The sequence below is a fragment of the Panulirus ornatus genome, chromosome 2, assembly GCF_036320965.1.
Source record: "Panulirus ornatus isolate Po-2019 chromosome 2, ASM3632096v1, whole genome shotgun sequence".
In the NCBI taxonomy this organism is placed as follows: domain Eukaryota; kingdom Metazoa; phylum Arthropoda; class Malacostraca; order Decapoda; family Palinuridae; genus Panulirus; species Panulirus ornatus.
In genome coordinates, this window is record NC_092225.1 from 8,023,719 (window position 1) to 8,039,761 (window position 16,043).

General features: G+C 41.4%; 1 protein-coding gene across 6 annotated transcripts in view; it reads left to right on the forward strand.

Annotated features, from left to right (window-relative positions):
* Positions 1-16,043, forward strand: part of Sb (serine proteinase stubble) — a 197,120-nt gene that overhangs the window by 110,888 nt on the left and 70,189 nt on the right. For 2 of the 6 annotated variants that reach the window (XM_071669731.1, XM_071669739.1), the window contains exon 1: positions 14,372-14,653. The exons of the other annotated variants lie outside the window; for them this stretch is intronic. In XM_071669731.1, the coding sequence (XP_071525832.1) occupies positions 14,464-14,653 (190 nt within the window). In that variant the 5' untranslated portion in view covers positions 14,372-14,463. Of the gene's footprint in view, positions 1-14,371; positions 14,654-16,043 lie in introns of those variants that run through there. 6 annotated transcript variants of the gene reach the window in all.

Consider the following 16,043-nt stretch of genomic DNA (forward strand, 5'->3'; position numbering starts at 1 on the left):
ATGACACTTGAAAAAAAAAGATAGACGGAAGCCAAAGCTGTGTGACTGATGAAGACGTAAGCTGGTAGAGAAAATGATAAATTTGTTGTTAGATCTGCGTACCAACTTCCTTGTGGTGGAAGGAGAAAAGTGAGACGTCTCGAGACCTTTGGTGAGTTAAGGTGGCCATGTTTTCTTACATTCTGAAGCCACAGAGCTCACCGACTACTTCGAAACTGCTCGAACCTTCCAGCAAAAACCTTCCATTCAACATCTAACCTGCCGAGGGCCAACACAATTAGACCAGCAATAAGATTTTCGCAGAGACCACCAAACTAACCCAGTAACTACAGTCGGTTCACTGGTTCAGTATTTCAACTTCCTCAAGTGTCACGTTGAATGTGTATTTCTCATTTCTGTTGCTTCCACCGACCAGAACCAGGGATCCCCTCAGCGAAGCGAATGATTTTATAGTTAATATTTCTGAAATAACCAATAGATCGTTGAGAATGGTTATGTGAGAAAAAATCCGAAAATTTCTTTGTTAACGTTTATCGAAATGGTAAAATTTATCATTTACATTTGGGGATGAGGGGATGAGGTATACTAAGGGGAGGGTTGGGTCTGTATATCCTCCACTTTTTGATTATTACTTTCCAAAATGGGTAAGAAAAGATGCCGAAAGATGTTCTTAAGACTCAGTCAAGTGTTCCTGTCGGTACCTTGCTGAGATAATGATAATGATATTGATAATGATAATAATAATAATAATAATAATAATAATAGTAATAATAATAATAATAATAATAATAATGAAAATTATCATTATTGTTATTAGTAATTCGTATTATTATCATTATCACTATTATTATTATTATCATTATTATTATCATTATTATTATCATTATTATTATTACTATTATTATCATTATCATTATAATGTTATTAGGAAATGTTTGCAGGTGAAATTTGAAAATTTATGGTAATGAGCTATATACGTGCTTAACTTACTACATTCTATGTACATAAGTAGATGGTATGACGTACGTAGTATTTATAAATAAACGATAAGGTATTATAAAACCGACGTGCAGATATAGTCAAGTTATTCTGATGACCAGACAAAAACAGTCAGCCAAAGATTCAGACAGACAAAAACAGTCAGCCAAAGATTCAGACAGACAAAAACAGTCAGCCAAAGATTCAGACAGACAAAAACAGCTAAACAAACGGAAGCAGCCAGTCAGCGAGACAAAGATTCTGATTGACCAAATATAATAACTAGTCATTCAGTCAGAGAAAAATCGCGAACCAGGAAAAAAATTGTCGGTCAGGTATGACCAAGCCACCAGACCAGCTGACAGGAAAAAAGAAAGACAGATATGCAGATGAGATACAGACAGCAGCGAGACAGACAAAAATGCGAGGGAAGAAGCGGTCAAGCAACCGTGGTTGTGGCGGCGGTTGTAGTGAGCGGTGCTTGCAGGTAAACAGTCCACTCACTGCTGGTCCCAACTGCCCGGCCTCTCCCGTAACCGCCGCGCCATTACCCCCTGCCGCTCCCCGGGACACAACCGCCACACACACCCTCGGGGGGTTCCGCCCGCTCGGACCTACTGAGGAGACCGACCGTCGGTGCTCCCATGGCTTGACACTGTTCTGCCCCCGAAGTGCTGAGGCGGCGGGTGGATGCGTGTGTGTGGTGTGTGTGTGTGTGTGTGTGTGTGTGTGTGTGTGTGTGTGTGTGTGTGTGTGGGCTGGTTGACCGTAGTCGTGTATTTTTTTTATATATTTACTTTGTGGTCGTCCACTGTCCACTACAGCTGTATCTACCGTTATTCTTTTCCTACATTCCCAGTTCGCAATCGGTGAAGAATATGATGGGAAAAAGATTGAAATATGTTGCTATTAAGTGATATATATATATATATATATATATATATATATATATATATATATATATATATATATATATATATATATATATATATATATATCAAGGGATAAGTAAAGCAGGTGTAGTAAAGAATAGATATACATTTTAGGCAAAACAAAATGTATAAAGGGGAACATAAGAACACTGGTATCTTTCCAGCGCCCACCAAATGAGCCTGACCAGCCATTGTGGAGCAGGAAAATTACACTGTTTATGACATGCAAGTTTTCCTAGCTTAGGGTCGGCCTATATTAGTGGTCTGGTCTGGTCCAGTGGGGAAGGGGTTCTTGGTACCTCCCTCCCACTCACTCACCATCTGCTGTCGTCTCAACACCTATCTATATATCTAATAAAGTCTCCATCTCTTTACCCAGTTATATTGTAATATGTTGTCACCTCTCGTCACCCATATACATATTTACATCAGTCTCCATCTCAACACCTGGTGTTGCTCTCACCTGTTTCTGTCTTCACTCCTGAGCTCGTGGACTACTGTTTTGTTCAAGTGTCGTCTTTTAATCATTTGACAGTAGAAGCTTAATTCCTTTATTGTCTTGGTAACGACAAATGATTGATCACTTTCTGTTGCTTTTTAACACAAATACTTTTCATTGACCTTTACAAGAAGCGCCCCCATTAATGCAGGTTAGTATACTATAGGTTTTATAATTGTATTCAGGAAGTTGTGTATAGCATTAGGCATATTATGTTTTGTATTCTATAAGTTTCATATAAGTGTTAATAAAGGTATATATATATATATATATATATATATATATATATATATATATATATATATATATATATATATATATATATATATATATATATATATATATATATATATATATATATATATTATCCCTGGGGATAGGGGAGAAAGAATACTTCCCACGTATTCCCTGCATGTCGTAGAAGGCGACTAAAAGGGGAGAGAGCGGGTGGCTGGAAATCCTCCCCTCTCGCTTTCTTTTTTAATTTTCCAAAAGAGGGAACAGAGAAGGGGGCCAGGTGAGGATATTCCCTCAAAGGCCCAGTCCTCTCTTCTCAACGCTACCTCGCTAATGCGGGAAATGGCGAATAGTATGAAAAGAAAAAAAAAAAAAATATATATATATATATATATATATATATATATATATATATATATATATATATATATATATATATATATATATATATATATATATATATATATAGCATTAGGTATACTGCGTTTCGTATGCGTGGTGTAAGAAGTATGTCAGTATACCACCAGTTATGCTAGTATACTATCGAACGTATGTTACACCCACAACCACTGCCGTATGTTCAATGGAAACTTCCCACGCTGGGCTCTCGGCACTAATACACATAATTTCTCTCCCTTGATGATGATGATGATGATGATGATGATGAGTCCGGTATGGTACGATGACTCATGTGTTCATGATGAATCATCTGGTATGACGAGTTCATTCGCGTGATCAGTCCCCGGGTATGATGAAATGTGTGAGCTGGTATGATGCGATGAATCCCATAGTATGACATGATGACGGTGCATTCAGCTGATGTATAATGAGACGAGTGTGCTGGAGTGAGTCAGAACATATCCCTGGTATGATAGGGGTGTCTGATATGATGAACAGAGACGAGGCCCCTAGATATACCGGGTATGTCCGGTGGTATGATAAGTTTTGTGACAAAGAGTATGAAGATTCAAAGGTGTTCGGTCATGATACCATACCCGGCCACATTGTACGGGGAAGATTCGTATGAGAATAATGATTACCCTCAAGTAAAGTAGCGGGATCGAACCGCACGCGGAGGGAAAACGCAACCTCTGTATAGAAAACGGGAGCAGAGCGATAACTTTCACGAGCGTTGGGGGGGGGGGGGGGGGTAAATGTTACAAATCACCATTTTTCTCCTCTCCTTCATATATATATATATATATATATCTCGTCGATATCATCTGTCTCGACCTCTTAAAATGAATTTTCTCCACCATTTTCTCTCTTCGTCATAATTTCCCTCTTGGCATTTTATCTTTTGTCTTACAAGATACGCCTGATGAATTATGCATGAGCCACCGCTTTACACAGTTTCTCCCGAGCCAGACGAGGCTCTGGGTTAAAGTTAGCTGGATCCCAGATGTGACAGATGGCCACTGTTGAGGTCCTGCCTGGAGGAATGTATTTAGGGCAACACCTCTGACACGTTACGTGTGTTGCAAATAAGTGACGTATGGGTCTTGCTTCTAACGTCTAAATCTATTACCTTAGGTGACGTATAGGATATTGCTTCTAATGTCTAAATCTATTATCTTAGGTGACATATAGGGTGTTGCTTCTAACGTCTAAATCTATTACCTTTAGTGACGTATAGGATATTGCTTCTAATGTCTAAATCTATTATCTTAGGTGACATATAGGGTGTTGCTTCTAACGTCTAAATCTATTACCTTAGGTGACGTATAAGGTGCTGCTTCTAATATCTGAATCTATTACCTTAGGTGACGTATAGGGTATTGCTTCTAACGTCTAAATCTATTAACTTAGGTGACGTATAGGGTGTTGGTTCTAACGTCTAAATCTATTTCCTTAGGTGACGTATAGTGTTGCTTCTAATATCTAAATCTATTACCTTAGGTGACGTATAGGGTGTTGCTTCTAAACATCTAAATCTATTACCCTAAGTGCCGTATAGGATTGTGCTTTTAAGATTTGAATCTAATACTGTGAGTGACACAGAGCGGTGCTTCTAACATCTAAATGAATAGTACATTTGAATATCATACATTTAATGATAGATAGAGCGTTACCTTCTAATTACAGCCTCTTAAAACATACACACATTATCCTCAACTCGTGTCCAGTAAGTTAAAGCGAGTTATTGACTTCCGTGCTTATAAAAAGTACTTCTTAACTTTTCCACTTGACAAACTAGATCAGGAAAGTCACCATTATAATTTATGTTAATTATATTTGAGACTATTTCTTAAGTGGTAGGCAGCTACAGACTGCTCGATGAAATATCTAAATGTCTTGACATATTTTCAAACTGATATTTTCTTTATCAAGAAGAAAGGAATGGATGTATCTAGGCACGTGGGAGAATAATCCCAAGAGCACACCAGGGTAGAGTGGCATTCATATTATGCTTAGGTAATCCTAGAAATAGGATTAATCCCTTAGGCATGACAACGTAACCTTTGATTACGTTGTCTTCAGTCGTCATACTCAAGGGATTCAATAGCCTTACTCAGGGGGTTAAGTCGTCCAGATGTAGGGGTTTAGTCGTCCTACTGTAGGGGCTTGGTCGTCCTACTGTAGGGGCTTGGTCGTCCTACTGTAGGGGTTTTGTCGTCCTACTGTAGGGGCTTGGTCGTCCTACTGTAGGGGCTTGGTCGTCCTACTGTAGGGGTTTTGTCGTCCTATTCGAAGGTTCAAATCGTTCTACTCAAGGCATTAGGTCATCATCCTCAAAGTCTTATACATGTATACATTCGTGGCACCCACTCTGACATGTGTATGTGTACACGCTTGTGCATGCAAGTTTCCTCACCCCTAAGGAGGGCAGTCAGGTGATTAGAGGGAATCATTTAAGTGTGGGAGTGTAAGGCACAAGGAGAGAGAGAGAGAGAGAGAGAGAGAGAGAGAGAGAGAGAGAGAGAGAGAGAGAGAGAGAGAGAGAGAGAGAGAGAGAGACGCTGTTTTGATGACGTTGAAATAATGCCCATAGAATAGGTAGATGTGAATATTGGATTCACAATGGTTATGTTTTCACAGCAGAATAAATTGAAAAAAAAAAAAAAAAGAGTTCCTGTAACATGACAGACACACGAACTGTGTAAACCCAATGTCCCTCTTCAGATACACGAGTAAAAACAAGTCACCACACTTCGATATACATTGAAACTGCCATGGAGTATGTGGTAGGTGCTGTGGCCTAAGGAAGCGTTGACTCTTACTTTAACATCTAAGTAGATTTATGGTCAGACTGACTTCTACCTGACGCAGGAGTGAGGCAGGAGCTCAGTCGATTAAAGTAGACCAGCTGAACCTTTCTCAGGAACACCTTCAGGAGTGACCCCGTTGTTGTAGCGGCCTGGACGCACAAACCACTCACTCCTACCTCCCCCTTGTCCAAGCCACACCCAACCTCTCCCACCAGACCAGGTAGTCCAACCCACCCCAACCTCCCCCAGCAGAGCAGGTAACCCCAGTGACCACCCCCCTTCCTCCTCTCGCCCCGGACAAACACGAAACGTGCTTCGGATCACTTGGCCGCCGGCGGCAACATCGTCCAGGAGGTTTATCTTTTATCCTTCAACCACCCCGGCTGCTTCTCAATGCCCCTGTATACAATATCGTTCCAATTCACTCTATCTCGCGCACGCCTTTCTCTCTCCTGCATGTCCAAACTACAGTCACAATACTTTTCGCTCTTTTTTTTACTGTCGATTGAGGAAGGCAGGAAATGACACATCCGGGGACCTGTTGATCACCGTCCCATCTTTGTCTAACGTAACCCTTTGGTCACGACGCCACGGCCTTTGAGTACAAGTGCACGACCCTTGAATACCAGAGTCTGGTATGTGACCTGGTTATGATGGCCTGGCCTTTGACCTGACCCGTAATGGTTATGATGGCATGGCTTTTCACCTTACCCTTAATGGTTGCGATGGCATGACCTTTGACCTGACCCCTAATTGATATGATACTCTGGCATTTGACCTGACTCTTAACAGGTATGATGGCCTGGTCTTGTCTAACGTAACCCTTTGGTCACGACGCCACGGCCTTTGAGTACAAGTGCACGACCCTTGAATACCAGAGTCTGGTATGTGACCTGGTTATGATGGCCTGGCCTTTGACCTGACCCGTAATGGTTATGATGGCAAATACCAGAAAAGAAAATAGATAAACAGAGATACAGTATTCGGGCCTCCTGTGGGTACAATAGTTTAATCAAGTTGTTTATTAATTTACAATAGTTTTATTATTTGTTGGTTACGTGACGCAATAGAGATGCATTATCCTGGGCGTCTTGTGGCTGTATTAGTTACCATTAAGTTTTATGTCAGTCACGTGATGCAGAAAAGCATCTGGGTTAATGAGAGGAATTAGAAAAGAAAAACTACTGTGGTATCCTGCAGTCAGGTCCTATTGATTTGGAAAGTCTCTCTCTCTCTCTCTCTCTCTCTCTCTCTCTCTCTCTCTCTCTCTCTCTCTCTCTCTCTCTCTCTCTCTCTCTCTCTCTCTCTCTCTCTCTCTCTCTCTCTCTCTCTCTCTCTCTCTCTCTCTCTCTCTCTCTCTCTCTCTCTCTCTCTCTCTCTCTCTCTCTCTCTCTCTCTCTCTCTCTCTCTCTCTCACATGACTGTGCTGAGAGAGAAGCGTGGTTGTGGGTAGGCTGGGACGGGCGGATGTGTGAGAGAGGAAGGCTGAGGTCAATACGTTTCCAAAAGCACACATGACCTAGTTACGTGGAGGTGTATGGTGTGAAATAGGTGGATGGTGGGCCTCCCACCTACACCCTTGCTGATCATCCTTGAAAGTACGTTTTTTTTTTTTTTTTTTCCAAAAGAGGGAACAGAGAAGGGGGCCAGGTGAGGATATTCCCTCTAAGGCCCAGTCCTTTGTTCATAACGCTACCTCGCCAATGCGGGAAATGGCGAATAATACGAAAGAAAGATACATATATATATATATATATATATATATATATATATATATATATATATATATATATATATATATATATATATATATATATATATACATACTCTTTGTTAAGGACCAATTTATGTTTGATACTTGATACTCGCTTGCTTACCGATGTTCTTTTTCAGTTTTTCTCGCCACACATTTTGCTTCAACAGATAAAGAATGAATTAAATGTCCCACATTCATTTTCACTTTATTCTTGAAAGCCTGTATACGTCATTTAATGCACTTTTTGTCTGATGAAGCAAAACGTGTAGAGAAAGAATTAAAATAATAGAACGAATTCATGAGTGTTTAATATGCATTGATCTTTAACAATATATTAAAGAGAAAATTTTCCCACCTAATGTGAGGATATATATATATATATATATATATATATATATATATATATATATATATATATATATATATATATATATATATATATATATATATATACATATATATATATATATATATATATATATATATATATATATATATATATATATATATATATATATATATATATATATATATATATATATATGTGTGTGTGTGTGTGTGTGTGTGTGTGTGTGTGTTGAGAGTGAGAGAATATGCAAAGCATCAGACTGGAGAGGAGCAGTCTGGTTTCAGAAGTGATAGAGGATGTGTGGATCAGGTGTTTGCTTTAAGGAATGTGTGTGAGAAAGCCTTAGAGAAACAGATGTATTTGTATATGGCATTTATGGACTTGAAGAAAGCATATGATAAGGTTGACAGAGATGCCTCGTGGAAGGTATAGGAGGAAGGCTGCTAGAGGCCGTAAGAAGTTTTCATCAAGGGTGTAAGGCATGTGCCCGAGTAGGAAGAGATGAGAATGAATGGTTCCAAGGGAAGGTTGGTCTGCGGCAGGGATTGTGCAATGTCACCATGGTTGTTTGATTCCTTCATGGATGAGGTGGTGAGAGATGTAAATACAAGAGTCTTGGAGAGGGCGCAAGTGTGCAGTCTGCAAGGGATAACGGGGCCTGCGAAGTGTCAGTAGTTGTTTGCTGATGATACAGCACTGGTAGCTGATTCGATTAATAACTGTAAAAGTTGGTGACCGAGTTTAGAAGAGTGTATGAAAGAAGAAAGTTGAGGGTGAATGTGGATAACAGTGACGTTATTAGGTTTAGCAGGGTTGAGGGACAGGTTGGCTGGGGTGTGAATTTCAATGGAGAAAAATTGGAAGAAGTGAAGTTTTTGATATACCTAGGAGTGGACATGGCAGCGAATGGAACCACGTAAACGGAAGTGTCATTATTGGGTTAGGGGGCGAAGGTTCTGAGAACGCTGATGAAGAATGTGTGGAAAGAGAGATCGTTACCTGAGAGGGCAAAAATGGGTATGTTTGAAGGTATAGTCGTCCCAACAATATTAGATGGATGCAAGGCATAGGCTGTAGATATGGCTTTGCGGAGGAGGATGAATTTGTTGGAAATAAAATGTCTGAGGACAGTATGTAGTGTGAGATGGTTTGATCGATTAAGTAATGAAATGGTAAAAGAGAGATGTGGTAATAAAACGAATGTGATTGGCAGGGCTGAAGAGGGTGTTTTAACATCTGGGGAGGATGAATGAGGAAAGATTGACAAAGCGAATGAATACATGTGTCAGAAGTGGAGGGAACAAGGAGAACGGGGAGACCACATCGGAGATTGAAGGATAGAGGGAAAAAGATTTGGGCGATCGGGTCCTGAACACGCAGGAGGGTTAAAGGCGTGCATAGGATAGAGTGAATTGGAACGATATGATATACAGGGGTCGACATGCTGTCAGTGACTGAACTAGGGAATGTGAAGCGGCAGGGGTAAACCAAGGAAAGGTCTGTGGATCCTGGTTATGGTTAGGGAGAGGTGGTTTCGGTGTATTACACATGACAGCTGGAGAATGACGCGAGCAGTGCTGTATCACCAGCAAACAACAATTGATTCACTTCTCAGGTCCTCTTGTTCATGCAGATTGCATGACTGCCCCTTTATACATGACCTACGCATTTACTCCCCCCATCACCCACCCATACACAAATTAAACAGCCATGTTGATTATCACACTCCCGTGTCAGACCAACCTTCACTTGGAACCATTAACTCTCCTGCCTTTCTAAAAGAACTTTTCACTGCTTCTAGCAGATTTCCTCCCACACCGTATATTCCGAGGACCATCCACAAGGCATCTCTATCACCCCTATCATATGCTTTCTCCGGAATCATAAATGCCACACACAAATCCATATGTTTCTGTAAGCGTTTCTCACACACATTTCTTAAATCAAACACTTGATCCACATATCCTCTACCACCTCTGAAACCACACTGTTCGTCCCCAGTCTCAGTCTCTGTACATGCCATCACCCTCTCAATACTTACTCTCCCATACAACTTATCAGGTACGCTTGACAAAGTTATACCTTTGTAGTTTGAAGGCTCAGCTTTATCGTCTTTTCCTTTATACAGTGGCACTACATATGCATTGCGCTAACCCTCAGGCACGTCACCATGATCCATATATACACTGAAAATTCTACTGTAATACCGTCCGCTCCAGCCGCCTTACCACATTTCATCTTAGGCAACATTTTCACCACCTCTTGTCTCTTTACCAAACTCCTTTCGATGACTCACTTCGCGTACCACCCTGACCCAAACACCCTACATCTGCCACTCAGTCATCAAACACATTCAATAGTCCTTCAAAACACTCACTCCATCTCCTCCTTACTTCACCATTACCTATCAGTACTTTCCCTTTTGCCCCCTTCACCGATGTTCTTATTTGTTCTCTTGTTTTTCGCACATTATTAATCTCTTTCCGAAACAATTTATTCCTTCTAAAGTTTACTGATGCTCGCTCACCCCAACTCTCATTTGCCCTCGTTTATGACCCTTGCTCCTTCCTCTTGACCTCCTGCCGCTTTCTCTTATACATCTCCCAGTCATATGCATTCCTTTCTTGTAAGCATCGCCCAAACGTCTCTCTTTTCTCTTTCACTAGCAACTTTACTTCTTCATCTCACCACTCACTATCCTTTCTAATCTGCTCACCTCCCTCCTTACTCTCGCATATATCAGCGCTACTTCCCTAAATACCCTCCATTTCTCAACCACTTTATTTGCTTCATTTACTCTCACCTTTTGCCATTCTACGCTTAATCTCTCGTGGTACTTCTTCACACAAGTCTTTTCTAAGCTCACTCTCACCACTTTCTTCTCACTGATAGTGTTTCCTCTATTCTTAAAACCTCTGAAACTCTTCACGCTCACCTCCACGAGACAGTGATCAGACATCCCACCAGTTGTCTCTTTCATCACATTACACCCCAAAGTCTCTCTTTTACACCCTTGTTAATTAATATGTAATCCAATAATGTCCGCTGACCATTTTTCTACCCACATCCATATGTATACTTGTGTATATCTCTCTTTTCAAACCAGGTATATATATATATATATATATATATATATATATATATATATATATATATATATAATTTTTCTCATACATGTTCGCCATGTTCCGCGTTAGCGAAGTAGCACCAGGAATAGTTCAAGAAATGAACCCATTCACCCACATTCACTCTTGTCTTGCTGTTATGTATGATGGACCAAAACCATATATATATATATATATATATATATATATATATATATATATATATATATATACATTATCATTTATTTATTTATTTTGCTTTGTCGCTGTCTCCCGCGTTTGCGAGGTAGCGCAAGGAAACAGACGAAAGAAATGGCCCAACCCACCTCCATACACAATGTATACACACACACACGTATATATATATATATATTTGCCCTCGTTATGACCCAGTCCTTCCTCTGACCTCCTCCCTTCCTTATACATCTCCCAGCCCATATCATTCCTTTCTGTAACACCCCGACGTCTCTCTTTTCTCTTTCATCAGCAACTTTACTTCTTCATCCCATCCACTCACTATCCTTCAACTCTCACCTCCCTCCTTACCTCGCATATTCAGCGCTCCATTCCCTAAAACCTCCTTTTCAACCACTTTATGCTTCATTTTCTCCCTTTTGCCACTACCACTCTCGTACTCTCACCAATCTTTCTAACTACTCTCACTCACTTTCTTCTCACTATAGTGTCCTCATTCTTAAAACCTCAACTCTTCACGCTCACCTCACAGATTATCAGCATCCACCAGTTGTCTCTTTCATCCATACACCCAATCTCTCTTTTACACCTTGTTAATTAATATGTAATCCAATATGCCGCTGACCATTTCTCCACATCCATATGTATACTTGTGTATACTCTTCAAACCAGTGAATATATATATATATATATATATATATATATATTATATATATATATATATATATGTATATATATATATATATTATATATATAAATATATATATATATATATATATATATATATATATATATATATATATATATATATATATATATATATATATAATATATATATATATATATATATATATATATATAAAGACATGGTTCATAAAAAAAGAACTTAGTATGGGAAGAGAAGAAATATCTAAAATGTTTGAACTAAGGACATTAGGATCAAGTGATATAATTTTTGGACATGAGTGAGGTATTCGTCTAGTCTTCTCTCTAAAACACTTATGCTTGCCAGGTTAGGTTGTTGGGTGCGAAGACATAGGAAATAGTGTGTGTATGTGGTCGTACTGTCATGTTCAAGGGTTGAAGCGTCGTGGTTCTGGGGTCGTACCGTCGTGTTCAGGGGTTGAAGCGTCGTGGTTCTGGGGTCGTACCGTCGTGTTCAAGGGTTGTTTGCTCCGTCATGTTCAGAGTCGTACCACAATACTCGAGGCTGCGTTGACAGACCAGGTGTGGTGTAGAAAGTTGTGAGGATGAGTGTCCGGCCTGCCACCGCGGGTCATGGGGTATGACAACCATCTCTCATCTCTCTCTCTCTCACTCACACACACACACACACTAGACAGGCGGACAGACGTGAGGGGCAAGAGGTCCGGGTTCATCCGCTGACAACCAGCCACGGTCCGCCCCGCCCCGCCCCGCCCCGAGGAGTAAGTCAGTGAGTCACTAGGTAAGGTCAAAGGCCCCATGGAGGGGAGGTGGAACCCGACCACCCGACCTCACACACCATCCCGTCGGCCTTCCATTCATTCCTGCCGCATCTGGGCCAGAGGGCAGGGAGGGCAGCCCCTGGCCTGGGGTCGGTGGGGGGTGGGGGGGGGAGCCCGAGGTCAGGGCAACACCTGGCCAAGGACCGGAGGGTGAGGGGCGGGGGTTTGTGCAGAGGGAGGACAGCATATAAACCTTCTCAACAGACTATCAGTGGGTTTGCTTGTCTACCTCTCAACCGACTTGTCGGAGTTTACTTGTACTGTTAACTGTTAGAATATACAAACTTTAGCTTTTCTTGTAGTCTCTCAACAAGCTCTGGGTGGCTTTTGACTTGTAGATAATCTCAACACATAAGTTGGTTTACATATAAACCCTCTCAACACGTCGGTGGGTTTACATGTAAAACCTCTCATTAGATTGTGAACAATGAATGATACACAGGTAGAGTATTGTATGAATATTCATATGTTTCCTCGGCATTTTGAAGTTACTGATGATTCAGAGGATTCAAAGTATTTACGTCTATCATTTTCTCAGAAACGAAGTCGTAAGGTAAGATACACAAGGAATTCAAAAAGTTAAAGACCACTGGATCCTTTCAGCAGACCGCTGGATCCTTTCAACTGACCACTGGATCCTTTCGGTAGACCAATGGATCATTTCGACAAACCACTGAATCCATTCAGCAGACCACTTGATCCTTTCAGTACACCAATGGATCCTTTCAGCAGACCGCTGCATCTTTTAAACAGATCATTGTATCCTTTCAACAGACCAATGGATCATTTAAAACGGCCGTTGGATCCTTTCAACAGACCACCGGATCCTTTCAGCAGACCAATGGGTCGTTTGCAGGTGAAGAGTGAAATCCCAGCAAAAGGTTTTTTTGGATAAGGTGCTGAATTGTGACGACATATGACCCTGAAGCACATCGGCAGCGTATGGAAAATAAAGTAATGATACCTTAGCCTCTCCGATTACCCTGTTATCACAGAACGGTGATGAATGACGGCAAGATACCTTTGATTGAGGAACAAGAGACATACTTGACAAGGGAAACCAGACTTATAGAAACGTCTATACAGGAACAAGATAAATTTGGCAGCAAGAATAGGTGTAAAAGAAGAAAACGTGTACAGAGGAGCAAGAGACATATTGACAAGTGAAACCATTTGTAGAAAAACGTTTACACAAGAACAAGATTACATATTTGACAGAGGAAGCTTGTATACAGCGACGTATACACAAGAGCAAGAGCCATATTGACTCAGTAAATCAGTAAAATAAAAAAAGAAAAAGAAAAAACATACCCAACTGGTATTGAGGACTGACAACATTACTACCACCACCACCGCCACCTGACAATGTTAAATCACGTAGCCGGAGTGGGGTGAGGAGAAGAGGAGAGGGCAGGAGTGTCGTGTCTGGCCACTCCTCGTACGGAGACCGGAAGGGGGAGGGGTTAGGGGACGTGGGGGGGGGGGGGTGGAGGGGGTATTTAAGGCGGGGGAGGAAGGCTGGTGCCAGGTGGGGTTGGCAGGGGGGAAGTTGGAGGACAGTGAGGTCACAGGTGAGGTGGGAACACCGCTCATATTACTGCTATTGTGACGCTTGAGTTAGTGAGGTGTATAATGTGCTACGGCTGTATTATACGTATTTGCTGTACTTGTTCCGTAGGTAAATGTCTCATGGCTATATGATATACTCGTATGTGTCATGTTTAATCATACGTATCTCACGGTCGTTCGGTGCATTTATGTCTTAAACTACTCGTTAGACGTTACCGGACTTAGCCTGCGTGTGGTTACACAGAGAATGAAAAGTCCTTCAGCAAGGTCTCTGTCATCGTCAGTCGACGAAAAGGAACTCCACACTACCCTGCTCCTGACTGAACAGCCTCTGAACTGTAAGTATATATCATTGATACTACACACATGCTTGTAACAGTATATGTATACATATATGTGTCATACTTCAAGTGCGTACTCACTACATATACATAATATGTATATCTAACCGTGAGATTATTTCTTTACATCTTTATCTAACTCTTGTTTGAATTCTCCTCATGTCCTGCAGTTTATCAGTTCCTCCCTGTCGGAGACCTGCCTGATATCGACACCCAAGTCGACAGAAGAACTTGGAAAGTTGTGTCCATGTGTCCCGTTTTCCTTTATTCCTCTGACGAGGGTAAATCTATGACAGCTGTGACCTTCTCCCTGTGGCGTAGTTCCCTTACTCGAGGTGCAGGTCTATTTTTGTTGTCTGCCATTGGACCTGTTGCTTATCTGTGTAACTCCCCAGTAAGAGTGATCCAATTCCCGGGCCCTTGTTCTAACTTGGGTCTGATTATGCGACTGTCCATATTTTTCTTCTCAACGCGCGCGTGTGTGTGTGTGTGTGTGTGTGTGTGTGTGTGTGTGTGTGTGTGTGTGTCCTGATTCCTGGAACGCCTATCCCTGCTGACCACCATAGTTGGAGGAGGGCTGGTCTTGTGCCTGATCACCCCCCCCCCCCCTCCCGTGCTATGTCCGCGTCGCCCTGCGGGTCTCACGTCAGTCGCTTCAATTGCTGCAGGAGAGCCAGGCCCTCTGGGCGGGTGTGTTGGCCGGTGCAGGGCTGGGCCTGGATCGGCCAGGCTGACTGTGCTGGAAGGTGATGGCTCCACCTTGTACCTAGGACACAACCTCTTCCCTGGGAAGGGCCTGGCTGACTGGCCGCGAGATTGTGGGAACAATGAATTTCATTTCGGAAGTCCTCATATTTTTTTCATATCTCGCCACGACGTGTAGTGTATACGGAACATCATTAGACGACCCTACGCCTGTCTGTTTCTTGTCTGTCTGTCTGTCTGTCTGTTTGTCTTTCTTTGGATACATTTTTGTTGATCCAACAACTTAAGAACAATACATGATAAACCATCATTCTGACATCACAGATATCCACTGAAGAGGTGACGAACTCATAAAACGGTGGTGCAACTCACTGCATGGATTTGCATAACAGAAAAACAATAGTTTCATTACAAGTGTTGTAATTCCGTAGTACTGAATACACAGACGTTCCAATTTATAACGTTTATGAAATAGGCAGAGACAAGCATCTGGGAATATAGTCTTTTTTTCCCTAGTTGGTAAGTACTATTTTTCTTGCATTTAATTCGTAGCGGAGCTTGAAGCAACGCACGCGCCTCCTGGGTTTTCTCGGTATTTTTGACATGAATTCATTACCGGAATCTTCTCTTTCATAATCATTTTCACACCAATTGCATTACAGGTCTCTTTTCCTAAACATGT